At 40.0% G+C, this 16,772-nt stretch overlaps 1 protein-coding gene across 1 annotated transcript; it reads left to right on the forward strand.

Annotated features, from left to right (window-relative positions):
* Positions 1–1,054: 1,054 nt before the first annotated feature.
* On the forward strand, positions 1,055–15,434 carry TERB2 (telomere repeat binding bouquet formation protein 2; the record flags this gene model as incomplete). The annotated part of the gene is made up of 7 exons (XM_080930939.1): positions 1,055–1,118; positions 1,238–1,319; positions 2,701–2,840; positions 4,543–4,604; positions 7,732–7,805; positions 10,022–10,110; positions 15,289–15,434. The coding sequence occupies 7 exons, from the start codon at positions 1,055–1,057 to the stop codon at positions 15,432–15,434; spliced, it is 657 nt and encodes a 218-aa protein (XP_080787065.1).
* Positions 15,435–16,772: the final 1,338 nt, after the last annotated feature.

Here is a 16,772-nt window from a genome sequence, read left to right on the forward strand (position 1 = left end):
TTTACAGAGTATTGTACTCTAGGATGTCAGACAGCTTCAGGGCATTCCTTTTTAAACATAAAACCTTACTGGCCATATACTTCCATTATAAAGAAAATGCTATAACATCTGAAATGTAAATGCAGAGAATATCCAATAAAAAATGCTAACACATTTCAAAATTTTTGCTCAAACACACCAGTATTTTATTTTAATGCAGCTAAGCCATAAATGACTATATTTAGAATTAGAAAATCATACATATTTAGAAATTTTAAACTATATCAGTATGTACTGTTGAGGTTTGGTCTGTTGCTATGTGTTGTAATGCTAAGTACTGGCCCTAGTTACTCCCAGGGATGAGGATATTCTCACACAGACCCAAGTGATGCTATGTAACCCTGCCCCCCAAGTTATCCCTGATTGGTGAATATATATATGATAAAGGGAAGTTGTAAGATGTTTCAACTGGTAGAAAGCTCTTTCCACCAATCCTGACCACCTGAATTCAATCCTTGGAACTCACCAAGTAAAGAATCAGCTTCTCCCTCTGACTCTCTCTCTTTTCCTTGTGTGTGTGTGTGTGTGTCGCGCGCCAAAATAAGTACAAACAAAATGATACCATCACTACATTTAAAAATAATTCTTAGGATTAGAAAGATGCCTCAGGGTTTAAGAGCACTGACTACTCTGTCAGAGGACCCAGGTTCGATTTCCAGCACCCACACGATGGTTCACCAAGTCGTGTAACTCCAGTTCATTGTTCTCTTTGCTTCAGCGGGCCAGCCTGAAATTCTGGTAGTTGCGTCAGCATGCTACCAAATACGGAGGTCCAAGTCATCCTATATTATGTAAAACTGTCTTTAAAAATTATATATATATTACTCAGGGTTTAGAACTCACCGGGGGGCCGCTACCTTTGTCCTCCGCAGCTACTCTCTCAGCTTCACCTTGCCCGCTTCCTGCGGCCTTTCCCGCCCTTTCCCTCGAGAACCAATCAACAAGCTTAGCTTTGGACCAATCAGCGGTCTCATCTCTAAGCCCCGCCCAGGAGCCCCGGAAGTCAAGTGGCGCCATGTTCCAGGGGCAGCGTGGTTGGTTCTGCCGTAGTGTCAGTCAGGACCTGAGGCAGTTCTGGGGTAGGAAGATGGGCGGGACAGGATATGGGGGCCAGAGCATTCTCATGTTGAAGACCCCAGCCGGGGGGTGGGGGGGCACTGGCCCTACTTGGTGCTCACCTGTACTCTTGCCTCCATAGTGGACGAAGGCGGGATGGTCAGCGACGCCCAGGCCGCCGACTTTCTGTTCAGCTGTGATGCCTCGCACCCTGACACCCTGAGGTACCCCAGGGCCACCCTAGAACCTTTTCTGTCATCGTGCGCCCACAGTCTCGAATGGAAGTAGCAGTCCAGTTATCAACATTGGGGAACAGCAAGTTTGCAGCAGCAAGTTTGCAGCCTTAGACATGGGGGATAGCACTCTCTTCCTTCCTTCTGCTCTGGTCTTCTACCCGTCCCTTGGGTCTCTAACGAAATCCTGGTTTTGAGTGTTCAGCTGTCACGTAGAAACTTGTAGGCTGCTCCTACACCGACTGTCTCGTCAGAGAGCACCTCAGCACCGGAGTGCATCCTGCAGTTTGCAAGCTGAAAACCTACCCATTACCTCCTGTTTTGTTTTGTCTGTTAGTTCGTTTTTGTGCATGTGTCAACAGTCTGGGGTTTCTGGCATCTTAATCAACAAGCTCTATTATCCTGAGCGAATATATGCCTAAGGCCGTGAACAGGCCCTAGTAATGGTACTTCATCCTCTTTGCTGCTGTTTTACTAACACCACCATCACCCCAGGACTATCTGCCTCCATCTGTGCTCTGCCGTTTCCCTTCATCGTTGCTAATCAACTGTTTATCGAGCAGAGATCTGCTCCTGGCCTGCCACCTCACCCGCTTCAGATTTAGACTCAGTTACAGCCTCTTTAAATTTCTGTGTCTTTCATAGTCTGTTTAGTCAGCCTTGAGTGTCATTATTCTTCCTCCGTGTATATATTTTTCCCCCCTAATATCTTTTGTCTCTTTTTATAGGCCTAGAAAAAAGCATGTGAAGGCTTCTCTGACTTTGTGCCCACTCTTTACCTCAGAATTAATTTCTTTTAATGGCAGAGACTATGAGTTAAACTCATTAGGCTGCTGGCTTTCAGTACACTGCTGATGGCCAGCTAACTACTGCTTTAAGACTTTTCTTTCTTTTTTTCTTTCTTTCCTTTATTGATATATATATATATATATATTTAGAGATAGGGTTCCTCCTTTAGTTATTTATTGTGCATTGGTGTTTTGCCTGCATGTATGTCTGTATGAGGGTATTGGGTTACCTGTAACTAGAGTTACAGACAGTTGTGAACTGTCATGTTCAGGTTTAAACACAGGTTTCCAGGGGTAGCAGCCAGTGCTCCTAACCACTGAGCCATCTCTCCAGCCTCTGTTTTAAGTCTTTTATAAATTCATACAATCATTTACTAACTTTAAAGCTGAGATTTGCCTACACTTAAGTCCCCAAACTGGGGAATGTCACAGACCTGAAACTGATTCATCCTTTCCAGGAAAGAAGAATACTTGGTAAATGTGTTCCTCAGTGCTCACAGTCTCCTGCTTCCAGTCTTTGTTTCACTCTTGAAAGTTTGAATACCTTCTTGTTTATTTCATAACCTAGATTGCCTTTCTTCTAGAATATATCAGAGCCTCGAGTACCTAGAAGACAATGCTACCGTCTTTCATGCCTACTATCTCTCTGCAGTAGCTAATACTGAAGTGAAAAATTCAGTGGCCTTAGGCCATTTTGTTCTTCCTCCTGCATGCCTGCAAAAAGGTTAGCAAAGATCATAAACCCATCAGTTTGACAAACCCAGCCAATCCCTATTAAGATGACCAAATTTAATTTGACCAATCTCTATTCTTAATTGGGAACTTTGTGGTTTGGTTTTTAGCTTTTTGGGTTTTTTTTTTTTTTTTTTTTTTGATAGTGTCTTATTCCATATCCCAGTCTTCTAAGTGCTGGGATTGTGGGTATGAGCCACTATATCCACAGAGATTTTTGAATCATTTAATATAGGTGAAACAAATCTGGACTTGGAATCAGATACCTTGAGTGAATATTCTGGTTTTCTTCATTCACATATTTATTTAGCTTTCTTTGTTTGCCAGGTTACAACCCCAGTGTGGAAATTCACTAATGAATAAGACAATTACCCTCAAAGTAAAGTGCTAGGATTCAACACTTAATATTTTCTATTTGTTTGTTTGTTTTGAGGCATAGTCTTACTGTGTACCTCTAGTTGTCCTGGAACTCACTATATAAGCCAGGCTGGCCTCAAACAAAATGTGTACCACCACACCCAGCGTTTTGTGATCTAACATGCTATTGACTTCCTAGTGATTTTGAGGATAAAATGAGGTCATAAATTAAGGTATATGACATATGGTAAAGATTTATTAAATGTGTTCTTTGCTTGAGTTGAATCTCTTCATTCTAATATTTCTTTAAATGCTTGTTATAATAATAAGCTCATATATTTGTGCTTTTCATTTTACTTTTGTAAGCACTTTCACATTATTTCAACAACCTTAGGAAGAGAGAAAGAAAAGTAAGAAAACTGCTTTTGAGACTGGTCATTTCAGTTTTCCCTACTTGGAATGTGTTCTTACCATGTTTGTCCAGCGCTTAACCTAGGTTACCTTCATAACATTATGTTTCTGTTCTTGTAGGTCTTATGCTAGTTACCCAACTTTTTAAAAAAAACTTATTTTATTTTGTATGTGTGTGTTTTGCCTGCATGAATGGCTATGCACCACAGTGGTTCCTGTACCTATGCTGTCTAGAAGAGGCTGTCAATCAGATCCTCAGGATCTGGAGTTACAGATGGTTGTGAGCCACCCTGTGGTTGCTGGGATTTGAACTCTGGAAGAATGGTCAGTGCTCTTAACTCTGAGCCATCTCCCCAGCCCTCTTTCATTCTGGAGAGAGTGTCTTATTATGTCACTCCGGCTGACCTAGTACTAGTTTTGTAGCCCAGGCTAGCCTCAAATTCATAGCCATTCTCTTGTCTCAGCCTCCTGAATGTCAGGATTATAGATATGTATCATTATGCCCATAACCTTTTTTTTTTTTCTTTTTTGATACAAGTTTTTCTTAGGTAGCTCCGGCTGGCCTAAAATTCCCTTCAAAAACTTACCTTCAAGGAGCTTGTATTATAGAATGACTATCTGATTTATTAAACTTATTTTAAGTTATCACTCTTATTTGAGTTCTACACACACAGACATCACACCAAGAAAAAAAATCTACAGCAATGATTCACATAATGTGCTGGAATTGTTTAAAGAATGAATTGGAAAATTTAATCCTTAAACTTTTTAATGCTCTGATTCAGTAGGGATTTGGGTTTTAAACAAGTATTTTAAGAGGTTATTTTGATTCAAGTAGAATAAACATGACCTACAAGTTTCAGACTTTATACAAAATATAGAAATTACTTTTAAAAAAAGTATTGGACTTGTTTTTCTCACTACAGAAATACGAAGAAAAATTGGTAGTTTTATTTGGGAACAAGATGAAAAATTTCAGATAGAAAAGGTAAGAGAAAATTAGAATACTTGACTGGGATATGCAGTTTTAGAATATTTGAAGTCAGTATATTCTGTGACCCATGCACCAACGGTCTAGATTAGGGAACTCAAAGGGCGTGCTTTTATGTAATATCTGGTTTGACATTGTTTTAACATGATACATACATTAACATAATTGAAGTACTTTGTATAAATGAAACCATTCATTGCGAAACTCGAGTGCTCAAGAGTTAGTGATGTAGGTCAGTTGATAAAATATTTGTTTCACTTACAAGAAGCCCTGGATTTCATCACAGTGTGAAAACCAGACATGATAGCATATGCCTGTGATCCTAGCAAGTGGGAGGTAGTGGCAGGAGGATTAGATGTTCAAGAAAGCCTGTCACTCACACTGGAATAACTCACGCGAATCCAGGAAGTGACTGAATTCTACAAAGCCAACTGGCATGACCTCCACAGTAGCTGTTACAACGAAGGCAAGAGGATTGTTCTAAATTGAATCACAACAAACAAATGTGACATATAAACCTTGATCAGGCCAGGCATGGTGGCACGTGCACTCCCCAGTACCTGGGAAGCAAAGGCAGGCAGATCTCTTTCTGTGAGTTCAAGGATAGTCTGGTCTACAAAGCAAGTTTCAGGACAGCCAGAAAAACAAACAGACAAATTAATAAACCTTGATCAGAAAAAAATACACACATGTATGTCCATGCCTGGCAATATATATATATATATTGCCAGGCATGGACATACATGTGTGTGTGTGTGTGTGTGTGTATATATATATATATATATATTGCCAGGCATGGACATACATATATGTGTGTGTGTGTGTGTGTATATATATATATATATTGCCAGGCATGGTAGCACAGGCCTTTAATTCCAGCACTTGGGAGGCAGAGACAAACAGATCTCTGAGAGTTCAAGTCCACCTTGATCTACATAGCTGGGAAAAGTGATGTTAGATAATAATGATTTGTTACATTTTCTTAAATACACTAATAGTATTATAAAGATAAAACAATATGTTTTTTTTTTTGAGAAAATTTATATCAGACCTTAAGGAATAGAAATGTTATATTCTTTTTCTTTTTGAAATGTTATATTTTTAAATGGTCTCACAAAACTGAAAAGATCCCAACTCAAAGTAGCAAATTCTGAGTGTAAGGTATATAATATTTTTGTATTATTTTAAAACTTCTCAGTATGTTAATTTTTTTCAGATTGAAACAAGAGAGAAATCTATATTTTCACAGCCAGGCAGTTAATTTATATATTTCCTCTTACTTTCATTAATTAAAATGTATTTGTATGTGTGTATGTATGCACATGCCACAGTACACATTTGGGAGTCAGAGGACAGCTTGGAGAAGCTGGTCCTCTCCCTTCACCCTGTGGGCTCCTGATCTCAAACTCAGGTTATCAGGATTGGCAGCAAGCACTCTTAGTTACTGAGCTATTTCCCTGGCCCACCAGTTTGCTTTTATTTCCCAGAGTGTCATCATTTGAAAAGAATAGTCTCCTCAGGATCTTTGGAACGGAGGTGATAAAGTGGGGAAAATATCTATTCTCTGGTTTGTCAGTTTTCTTCATAAGTGATGATGGGTTTTTTTTATTATTTGTCAAATTATTCAGTATAGCAGTAGTGTTGTACTTAAAGGAACCTAAAGGTCATTTAATTTTGTAAATAAGAATGCTGACACAAACTGAAGATTAAAAACAAAACCTTAGTTCACGTAACCAGATATTAATACCGTGGAACCACATTTTCTTAGCCTCAACCTAATCTAGTGTGTTTTCTATTAGGAAGTTAGTATGAGACCAGAGGGATAGCTTAGAGGCAAAGACTATTTCCTGCTCTTTGAGAGGTCCAGAATTCAGTTTACCACTGAACTCCCAGAACCTATGTCAGGTGCCTCACAACTGCCTACAACTCTAGCTCAGGGGCCTCTAATGAGCATTCTGGCCTCTGTGGCATTTCTTGCACACACATGACATACACAGACACACGGGCAGACAGATAAATGAAAATATTAATATAACATTCCCTTCTCTTTTGTTTTGTTTTGTTTGTTTGAGACAGGGTTTCTCTGTGTAGCTCTGGCTGTCCTGGAACTCACTTTATAGACCAGGCTGGCCTCAAACTCACAGAGATGTGCCTGTCTTTGCTTCCTGAGGGCTGGGGTTAAAGGCATACACCATCACTGCCCAACATAACATTTTTTTTCATTGATTATTGGCTAGGCATTACTATTTGAAAAAGGATCTTCTCTGTTCCTTCAAAATATATATAAATATTGTATATTAGCTATTTTAATACTGTAATCACATAATATATAAGCAGATAGTTATACTATCAAATGAAAACATGGTGAGGCTGGAGAGATGGCTCAGTGGTTAAGAGTGCTGACTACTCTTCCAGAGGTCCTGAGTTCAAATCCCAGCAACCACATGGTGGCTCACAACCATCTGTAATGAGATCTGATGCCCTCTTCTGGTGTGTCTGAAGACAGTGACAATATACTTATAATAAATAAATAAATCTTTTTTTTTTTTTTAAAGGAAGAAAGCAACAGGTAAGTCTGGAAAGTAATTTGGAACATTATTATTGCTTAGGGAAAATTTATGATCTAAACATCAAATTTCTAATGACATTGTGTTAAACATATTAGGAACAAGCGTGTTAGTCATTTGTGTTTTGGAAGAGCTTAGGATACTTTTAGTTCTGTCCCAACTTTAGAGTGAACATCTCCATCACCATTACTTCACTCAGCTTCAGAGTTTAATTTGTAGCTTATAGGAAGTAGGGAATCCTGAAGTCAAGAATTTTAAGAAAGCCTTAAGTTTGTAATGCTTGGTTTTCTTTTCTTCCTTCCTTTCTTTCTATATTTTCCTTCCTCTTCCCTCAAAGTTCATTGCCTGTTACATCTGTAACTGGCATTTAAAATTCTGGTCTTCTTTATGTTCTTCTAAAAGAATAGTTATAAGAATATACATACAGAATTTCATAAGCTTCCCTACCATGTTACAATGACTAGAAATAAAACAATAAATTTAAATAACTTTGACATGTATTTTAACTTAATTTTAAAAACACTGACTTCTAAACTGATTTCTTTTGCTGTTTACAGCATGACAGAGTAACATCAAGTGAAAAGGGAAGCACTGAGCCAGCAGCAGAACACAAACAAGAACTGTCCACAAGGTATTGGTCACTGTGTGTCATTGCTGTTCAAACTGAATACAAAAAAAGCAAAGAAGGGAGACTTGAGTGATGGTTCATCGGGTAAGAGAACTCGTTGCTCTTACAGAGGACCCGGGTTTAGTTCCAGTACCCACGTGGTGACTCTATCAGTTACTCCAGTTTCAGGGGATCTGACACCTTCTTCTGACCTCCAAGAGTTCCATGCACATATGTGGTGCACATACATACACGCAAAGTACTCATGCACATAAAGTAAAAATAAATAATAATTAAAGAGAAGGTGATGATGAAGTATTGATGAGCCATGTAATGTCGACTAGCCTCTAGCTCCACATGCATGCTCACATATTTGTGCATATAGTAACACCACACACATGCTCGCATATGTATGCACACAGTGACACCACACACATGCTCGCATATGTATGCACACAGTAACACCACACACATGCTCGCATACTTGTGCATATAGTAACACCACACACATGCTCAAATATGTGTGTACACTAACACACAAACACACATCATACATGACAATATGCAGGCATGGTACATTTTACCTGTAATCTTGGCATTAAGAGGGATTAAAATGAGCACCAGGCTAGCCTAGGCTACATAGGAAGACACTGTTGAGTTTTTTTTTTTTAATTCAATTATGTGAATATACCCTAGTATTCTGCTTTTTATTTTTCAGTTTTCTTTTTTTAATTAGGAATTTCATAGTGCATATTATGCATTTTTAAAATCAAATCTACCTGACTTCCCTTCCCTCTTATTCCTTAATCCTTCTCCCAATTTCATGTATCCTCTCACTGTAAAGTCTTGGCTTCAAAATGACAGAGATTCTCTTCCTGCCTCGCCTCCTTAGTACTGGGAGTACAGATGTGCACACCACTACACCCGGTGCTTCTCTCTCCTTTAAAATCCCACTGGGGCTGCTAATGCTGCCTTTCGTGCCTAGGACCATCTACTGGAGCACTGGCAGCCTTTTAGAGGCTGCATCCCTGACCAAATCCTCCCTCTTAGAGCAGCTGTCTATGACAACAGCTTCTCAGCTAGGGCTGGGACTTCATGAACCCCTCCCCTGCTCATCTTGGATTTTGGCTGGCTTGATCTTGTGGAAGTCCTGTGTATGTGGTGATAGCCATTGTGAGTTCATGTGTTCAGCAGCCCTATCCTGTTGTACTGCAAACCTCCACCGCTTTTGTAGAGTCTTTTCTGTATGGAACCACCAGATGGTGCAGTATGAATACAGATAAAATACATCCTGAACTATCTGCGGGGAAGCTTTACTTCCTGATAGTAAGCACTTATTAAATGGTATGTTATCTTTGAACATTTCCTGAGCACAAGGCATTTGTGAGACAAGCAGTTCATAATATTTCTTTTGTTTCTGTTTTTGAGACAGGATTTTTCTATGTAAGAGAACCCTGGCTATCCTGGACTTCCATTGTATACCAGGTTGGCCTCGAACTCACAGAGGTCCACTTGCCTCTGCCTCCCAAGTGCTGGGATTAAAGGCGTGCACCACTGTGCCTGCCGGTTCACGATATTCCATTTGATTCTCATAGCTTATATATGCAATGAGCCCCATTCATTTTACAATTGAGAATATAAATCTGGAGAGCTAAATAATTTATTCAGTTTTATTCAGAAAGAATAGCTGAATTAGAAAGCATATCTAGATCTGGAATCCAAACTCCAAACTACTGTGCTATTTTCCTCTTTCCAGATGTTCCTCAAATTTTAAAGTCACATACATTTAAAATTTTATATTGTTTTAAGTTATTTTAAAATAAATGTAACAGGCTGGGAATGTAGTTCAGTTGTTAGAGTGATTATGTAGTGTGCATGGACTTTGGGTCTGATCCCTAGCACCACATAAAGCAGGCATACAACGCATGCCTGTAATCATAGCCATGGAGGTGAAGGCAGGATTAAAGGTCAGGGCTATCCTCAGCTACATAGCTAGTTTGAGGCCAGCCTGGACTTTATGAGACCCTATTTTTAAAAAAATGCCAAAATTATATATTAATTGAATTCATGAAAATAAGACATATAAAAAGGATAAAGGAAATTTAAATCAGAAATAATTCTACTCATTAATTAAAGAAGTATTAAATTATTATATGCATTGTCTGGAATACGTTCTCATTTGTAGTAAAACTTTTAAAATCAAATATAAATGTGACTTTCTGCATGCTTCATTTTTATAGTGCAGAGAATCATTTCGTAAGGACTCCGGTTATAGAAAAGCAGATGTGCTTCCCTCTTCAGAATTATCCAGTGAACAACATGGTAACAGGTAAACTGAAGAAATGACTAGAGTAACCTCAGCTAGGCAAGAAGCAGGGGACTGGGTAGGACAAAGCTTTACCGAGCAGAGCCTCTTCTTGTACTATGGTGGTAGAGGAGGTCCCATTCATTGGCTCAAACAGTACCTGCAGAAAAACCAAGCATAGGCTTCATGGCGTTGGTGCCCACACAGGGGTCTGTAGGCAGGAGGGAGGCCTGCATGAGACATTCAGGCATCAGTTCTTTGTTTCTGTGTTTGTAATACTGGAGGTTGAGCCTGAGGCCTCATGCATGCCTAGGATCAGGCTTTCCTGTGGAGCCAAAGACAGCTGGGTCCTTTCTGAGACTGCTCACCAACCACATAGCATGAAGCCTCCCTTTCCTCTGAGACCGCAAAGAAGGACCTCCCTACCTTGGAGGCCTGCTCAAGGCCCCCACATTGCTGCTGTATGTCCTTCTGTTTATGGTGTTAATAATTCTTCTAACAAAAGGTTTCGGACTGGGGCAGTGCAGGAGATACACTAGATGGATTACAGTTTTATTAGGAAAGATGTTGTCATAGAGAGATAGCCTGTGAAGGCTCTGGGGGCAGTTCAGGGCCCCAGCTCCAGAGACAGACAGTATGGCAGAGATAGAGAAAGGAATCATAGCCCACATGGCTTGTCTAGGGGTGGGAAAGGTTCACAAACAACCTGCAGCTAGCCGTTCTCTAATTTCCAAGCAAGAGGCAGGGGAATGGGTAGTAAGGGTATATGACCAATACCCTCTGACGTCAGCTCTCCTTCCCACCCTGTTAGCTAGGGATTTAGAGACAGTGTGTCAGAAGATGCTGGTCAGCACTGAAAGTGGGAGGCTACTGCAAAGTCTTATGGCTCAAGCAAGAGGTAGACTTTCATATTTCATTGTCACATTTAATAACTCTCTTATCCCAAAGGACAGTGCATCATCCCCCTTACAGCCCAAGCCTGACACTTTTCATTAAGCACACATTATACCACTAGGTCTCTTCAGTTGGCCTGTTGAGGGCAGTGATCCTGCCTGGCCTGCTAGGGCTGCCAGAGTTGAGGCTCTGAACCTAACCACCTTAGTAGCATCACTATTGTTTGTCTCTCCCTCCCTTAAAAGGGTTAAATTCAGTGAGTGTTAAGTTTCTAAAATTAGCATGAATTGAGGTCTTTGGGTTATAGAAAAACCAAGCTGGAGCTTAGTGTTAGCACAGGGCTTCTCAGTTTGGGCACTGCTGGCCAAATTGTTTTCTATGCAGAGATGGCTGAGTGTCTGCCTTGAGCACAGTTGTGAGATGATTCCCACTAGGTACCAGGCAGACAGCTTCCCCAACCGTGCCAACCAACAATAAATATCTCCCGACTCTGTCGAGTGGCCCCCAAAACAGTGTTTTTAAAGTTGCTTTTTATCATCTCCTTGGTTTGATATCAGTTGTTGTTATCCACAATAAGATATTCTAATTGACAAGTTACGTATGTAGTAACCATAGAAAAGAATCACAACTTAAACACCTTACTGACAAGAAGGATTCCAATAATTAAACTGAGAATCTGAAATATTTACTATTTTATGGGTAAGTAGCAAATCTTTTCAAAAATTAGCAGTTTAAAACAATGGCCATGTAGTTGATGTAGATGGGTACTAGTTTCTATAAATATAAGCATTTGGGGGCTCAGCAAGAGGAATACTGTGAATTTGTAGCCTGAGCTACAAAGTGAGTTACCAGCCATCTTAACTCCAGTGTTGAGAATCTATCTCCAAAAAACAACAAAAGAAACAACAAACCTAGGGATCTGGCATGGAGTTCAGTTGCTAGTGTTTGCCCAGTATGCACAAAGCCCAGGTTTGATCTTCAAGGATCCTTCTTAAGTCCTTGCTGAGTTTTGGCAAAATAGTCTATATTACATGGACTTCTTTATTTAAATCCATATGGGTGTTTTGTTTGCATTTTCGCCTATGTGCTTGGTATCTCCAGGGACTAGAGGAGGCCATTGGAATTATAGACAGGTGTGAGCCACCATGATGGTGCTGGGAACCAATCCTGGGTCCTCATCTCTCCAGATCCCCACATGGGGGGTTCATAAACTCTATTTAAAACATGGTAGCTTGTTTCTCTCCAAGTGAGAGGTCCAAAAGTAATAGGAGAATATCCCATTGGGAGGCAGAGGCAGATCTTTGAGTTCGAGACCAACCTGATCTTCAGAGGAGTTCCAGGACAGGCAGGGCTACACAGAGAAACCCTGTCTCAAACAACAAGCAGAGAGACAGGCAAACAGACAAAGAGAGAATGTCCAAGACAGAAGTCAGTTTTCTAAAAGATGACATGCCAACACATTGGCCAGCCCAAGTAGTAAGTGTTCAGGAACTACACAAGTTTGTGAATACCAAGAGGTGGGGTTCACTCAATTAAGGCCTGCTTAGAGGTTATTTGTTGTAGCTGCCTGTGAGTGACCATGATCTAGAAGAATGGATTCAGGTTTCTCCAAATGTCATGCTCCAACATGGTAACTATTTCATGAAGTTTTTGCTGCATATTTAAATTTTACCTATCACGGTTGTGTGTATGTACCTGTTGGCTCATGATGTATGTGTATGGACTCATGTGCCACAGCGTACATGTGGAGACCAGAGGTTACAATCCTGAGGACCCCAGGATTGGACTCAGGTCATTAGGCTTGGCAGCAAGTAAGTACTTAGTGAGCCATCTCACCTGCTCAGAGACAGGTTACCTAAATAGTTACCTAAATTAAAGCTTACTTTGTCTATAGCCCCAAGAGTTGCTGTGGGACTAAAAACCTGATTTGTAATGGGCTAACCATAGTATATATTTTTTAATTTTGACATGGTACATCAGGTTAACTCATTACTCAGGACACACACACACAGAGAGAGAGAGAGAGAGAGAGAGAGAGAGAGAGAGAGAGAGAGAGAGAAGAAGAAGAAGAAGAAGAAGAAGAAGGAGGAGGAGGAGGAGGAGGAGGAGGAGGAGGAGGAGGAGGAGGAGGAGGAGGAGGAGGAGGAGGAGGAGGAGGAGGAGGAGGAGGAGGAGGAGGAAGAGGAATAAAGTGAGATAAGGGGTGATTAGTGGGACTCATATCCAGGGATTCATGTATGCATTAAAGGAATAAAGTTTTCCCCAGAAAAGGAAAACGAGGTTAAAATTTAGAGAAAAAGTATGAGCAGTAAGAGAGTGATGGTAGTTGATTCTTACTAAGGCCAAGTCCCAGGCAGCAACTGTGCTGAGTTGTGATGAGTCTTATGATATGCCATCAATCAGACAAGGTTGGTTAGATAGTTTAAGATGACATTGTAAAAAATATCTCTCCTCAGATGGGATAAAAGGTAGTTTTTTAGAGACTATAAGTGACCATGATCTAGAAATAGATTCAGCTTACATCAAATCCCTTGTCCCAGTGTGGTAACAGTTTGAAGTTTTATAGTAATAGAACAAACAAGATACTTCTTAAATTTGTTGGTGGGGACCAGCCGAGCAGGGGTTTTGTGACAGCCCTTAGGTGCTGTGTGTGATGTCCTTAGCCTTGGTTGGTAGACGCTCAGGGCTTGCTAAGTTTTACCTGCCAGTGACAAAGATGTCATCTTGGGTACAGAGGTGGGAGAGGAGTGTCAGTAAATGGGCTGTAACATGGCAGCCTCTGTAGTCAGAAGTTCTGACCAATTCAGCTTTGCAGGGGTGCTGTTTCTTTTGGGAAACTTCTGTTTACCAGCTCTAAGACAGAGGATGGGGGATAATAGAGTTCCTGTGAGCTGTCTTGAGGAGAGAAATTATAGTCTATACCTTTGGGGAAGAGTTACAAACCAATGATCGGGATGAAAGGTGAGAAGCATCATGGGAGCACACTTATCTTTATAGGAATATATTTGCTAATTAACTTTGTATTCCTTCCCTGGATGCCTTTAGAAACCTCTCATAGTGTGTGTGTGTGGGGGGGGGGGGGGATGAGGGGCCTGCAGGTTATCCAGGTAGGGAAGCCCCTGGAAGAGATGAGAATGAAATCCCAGCGCAGATTGACTTCATCAACCTGGATCAGACTTCAGGAGTCTAATACCAGGCAAATTATTCTACCATATTTAAACACAGTAACATTTGGAAAAGGATCTCCAGGCAACAATTTCCTTAATTCCAACCAATTCCAGACTCACCAGAAAGTGTAAGATGTGATTACACAGCAGCTCTTTTACAAAGCACATGTGACCCGATGAGGGTGGGTTCTACAGATAAAAGGCCTAGACTCCATCATGGTCTCTGACAGGTAGCATAGAGGTCATCAGGCCATAAAGAACACGTGACATCTACCCTAAGGATGGGTAATGGTCTAGGAAGAGAAGAATCTGGAATAATTGGAATGAGGTCTGTCCCTTCAGATAGCAAAAAGGTCACCAGGTCATTGCACATACTCAGCTTTCTGGATGGAATGCAGGGACTTGATTCTCTCTCCTCCACTGAGGAGACATCCCCGAGTGTTCTCGTTCCTGGTTCTCTTAGTGCTTCTCTGTGAGTACAAGGCCGTGGTGCCCTCTAAATATGACTGCAGTAAGCATTTAGAAACCTCACACAGTGCACGGGAAGTTCAGGATTGAAGTTGTCCTCAGAGAATCTCCTTCTTCATTTCTTTTCTTTCTTTTTTTTTCCCCCCCAAGATTTATCTATCTTATTTATATGCATATAAATGTAGCTGTCTTCAGACACACCAGAAGAGGGCATCAGATCTCATTACAGATGGTTGTAAGTCACCAAGTGGTTGCTGGGATTTGAACTTGGGACCTCTGGAAGAGCAGTCAGTGCTCTTAACCACTGAGCCAGCCATCTCTCCAGCTCCACTGATCACTTTTATACACTAGTAGCCAATACATTTTTATTATGCTATGTTGCACAGCAGAATCTGAGAGCTTATTTATCTTGTTTAGATGATATGGTATCTTAAACATGGTTAAAGATCATCTTCAGACACTCAAAGAATACCTCCAGAGAAAAGGAAGGCATAAAATTGGCAAGAAAACAGCATTTAAAGACCTTAAGATCTATTGTTGATAGTAAGAAAAGATACAGCAGGCTTTCCTCCCTTGAAAGGAAGCTTTAAGGAAAAAAAACATTTAAAAGAATTCTTTAAAAAATACATCATGATAGTATTTCAAATGTATTTATTTCTTCTTACTTTTATAGGTTATATATCAATTGATGCCTTGGAGAAATTCCTTGGAGAATTACATGACTTCATTCCTGGAAGCTCAGGATATTTGGCTTATCATGTTCAAAATGTTCAAAATATGTCTGCTATAAAAAACCAATTAAGAAGGAAATTAAATTAAGCTGTACTTATACCTGGGCACTTATTTTTTTTTTATAAAATAGTGTGATGTGTATAATTTAAATGTGAATGAAGAAAGAATTATTTTCTTTCTTAATACGTGTCCTGAGAAAACTCAGAATCATTTTGATCACTGAAATTTGTGGCATATTCACAAATTCTGAGTTATTGTCATCCAAACACACTTAAAAGAATTCTGTCAAAGGCTCTTTTGATCTTGACTTTAATATTGTGTTTTTTTCTAGATTCAATATTGAAATACTAGCCTTTATGAAGTTGGTTGGGTTATTTTGATTTAAAATAAATTAGGAGGCTATACTTGAACTGTAAATGTTTGTTTCTGAAACAAGGTGAGTCAGGTGCCTCACCATCCCCATGGTAGAGCTTGACACCAGCACTGTGGCTTTTGAGGAAATGGAGCCCTTGAGAAGTGTCTTGCCAGAGTGACTGAATGAGGCCCACTTCCAACTGGACTGTGACTCATTGATTTTCCAGGCTGGTCGTCATACTGTTTTCCTATATGGCCACGCTAGAACCTCGGTGTCAGGGTCTGTGTGTCTCACTGTGTTATCCAGGCTGACCTCTAACTTCCAAGTAATGTTCCCACCTCAGTGCATTCCAAAGAAGCTGAGACTGTAGCTGTGTGCTTCTGGACCTAGCTTTTGTGTCTTACATAAATCTAGAGATATGACAATCTCAAGAAGGCAGTTTTTCTGGGCTTGGTGGTGCTGACCTGTAATCCCAAGTACTGGATGACAAAGCAGAAGTACAGAAAGCTCTAGTCAGCCTAGGCCACTTCCTAAGTCCCTATCAGAATAAAAAGGTAGAAGAGGCCAGTTTTAAAGCCTCTACACAGCGTGTAGGAGGTCCTGTGTTCAATCCATAAATGTATAAACGCAAACTCTTTACTTTGGTGGGCTTATTACTTTCTGGAGACATAAATGGAATTCTTTTTGAAGATATTTTCTTAGACTTACTTGTTCTTCTGGCAGCTATAGAATTATCAAAAGAAACTATATCCTTTTTTTGTTGTTATGTGGATTATTTGGATGTATGTGAGCCTTAGCTCTACCTTTTCCCTACAACTCAAACTTCATAACATAAAATTCTAGCACAACTCTCAGCTTCAGCATTTGAGAATTATATTTTTGTCTGGTAGTTTTTCCTTATTTATTTTTGCATCTGTGGTTAAGTCATTCTGAACTTACAAATAAATTATTAATTATCTTTTTCTGAAACATTAAATATTGTCTCTTCCTGAACACTGTATCTTAGTCACGTTCTATTGATTAGGTTTCAAATAGAAACCAAGTCTATCTGTAGACTTAAAATTAATTAT

Source organism: Micromys minutus (genome assembly GCF_963924665.1).
Source record: "Micromys minutus genome assembly, chromosome: 17".
NCBI lineage: Eukaryota > Metazoa > Chordata > Mammalia > Rodentia > Muridae > Micromys > Micromys minutus.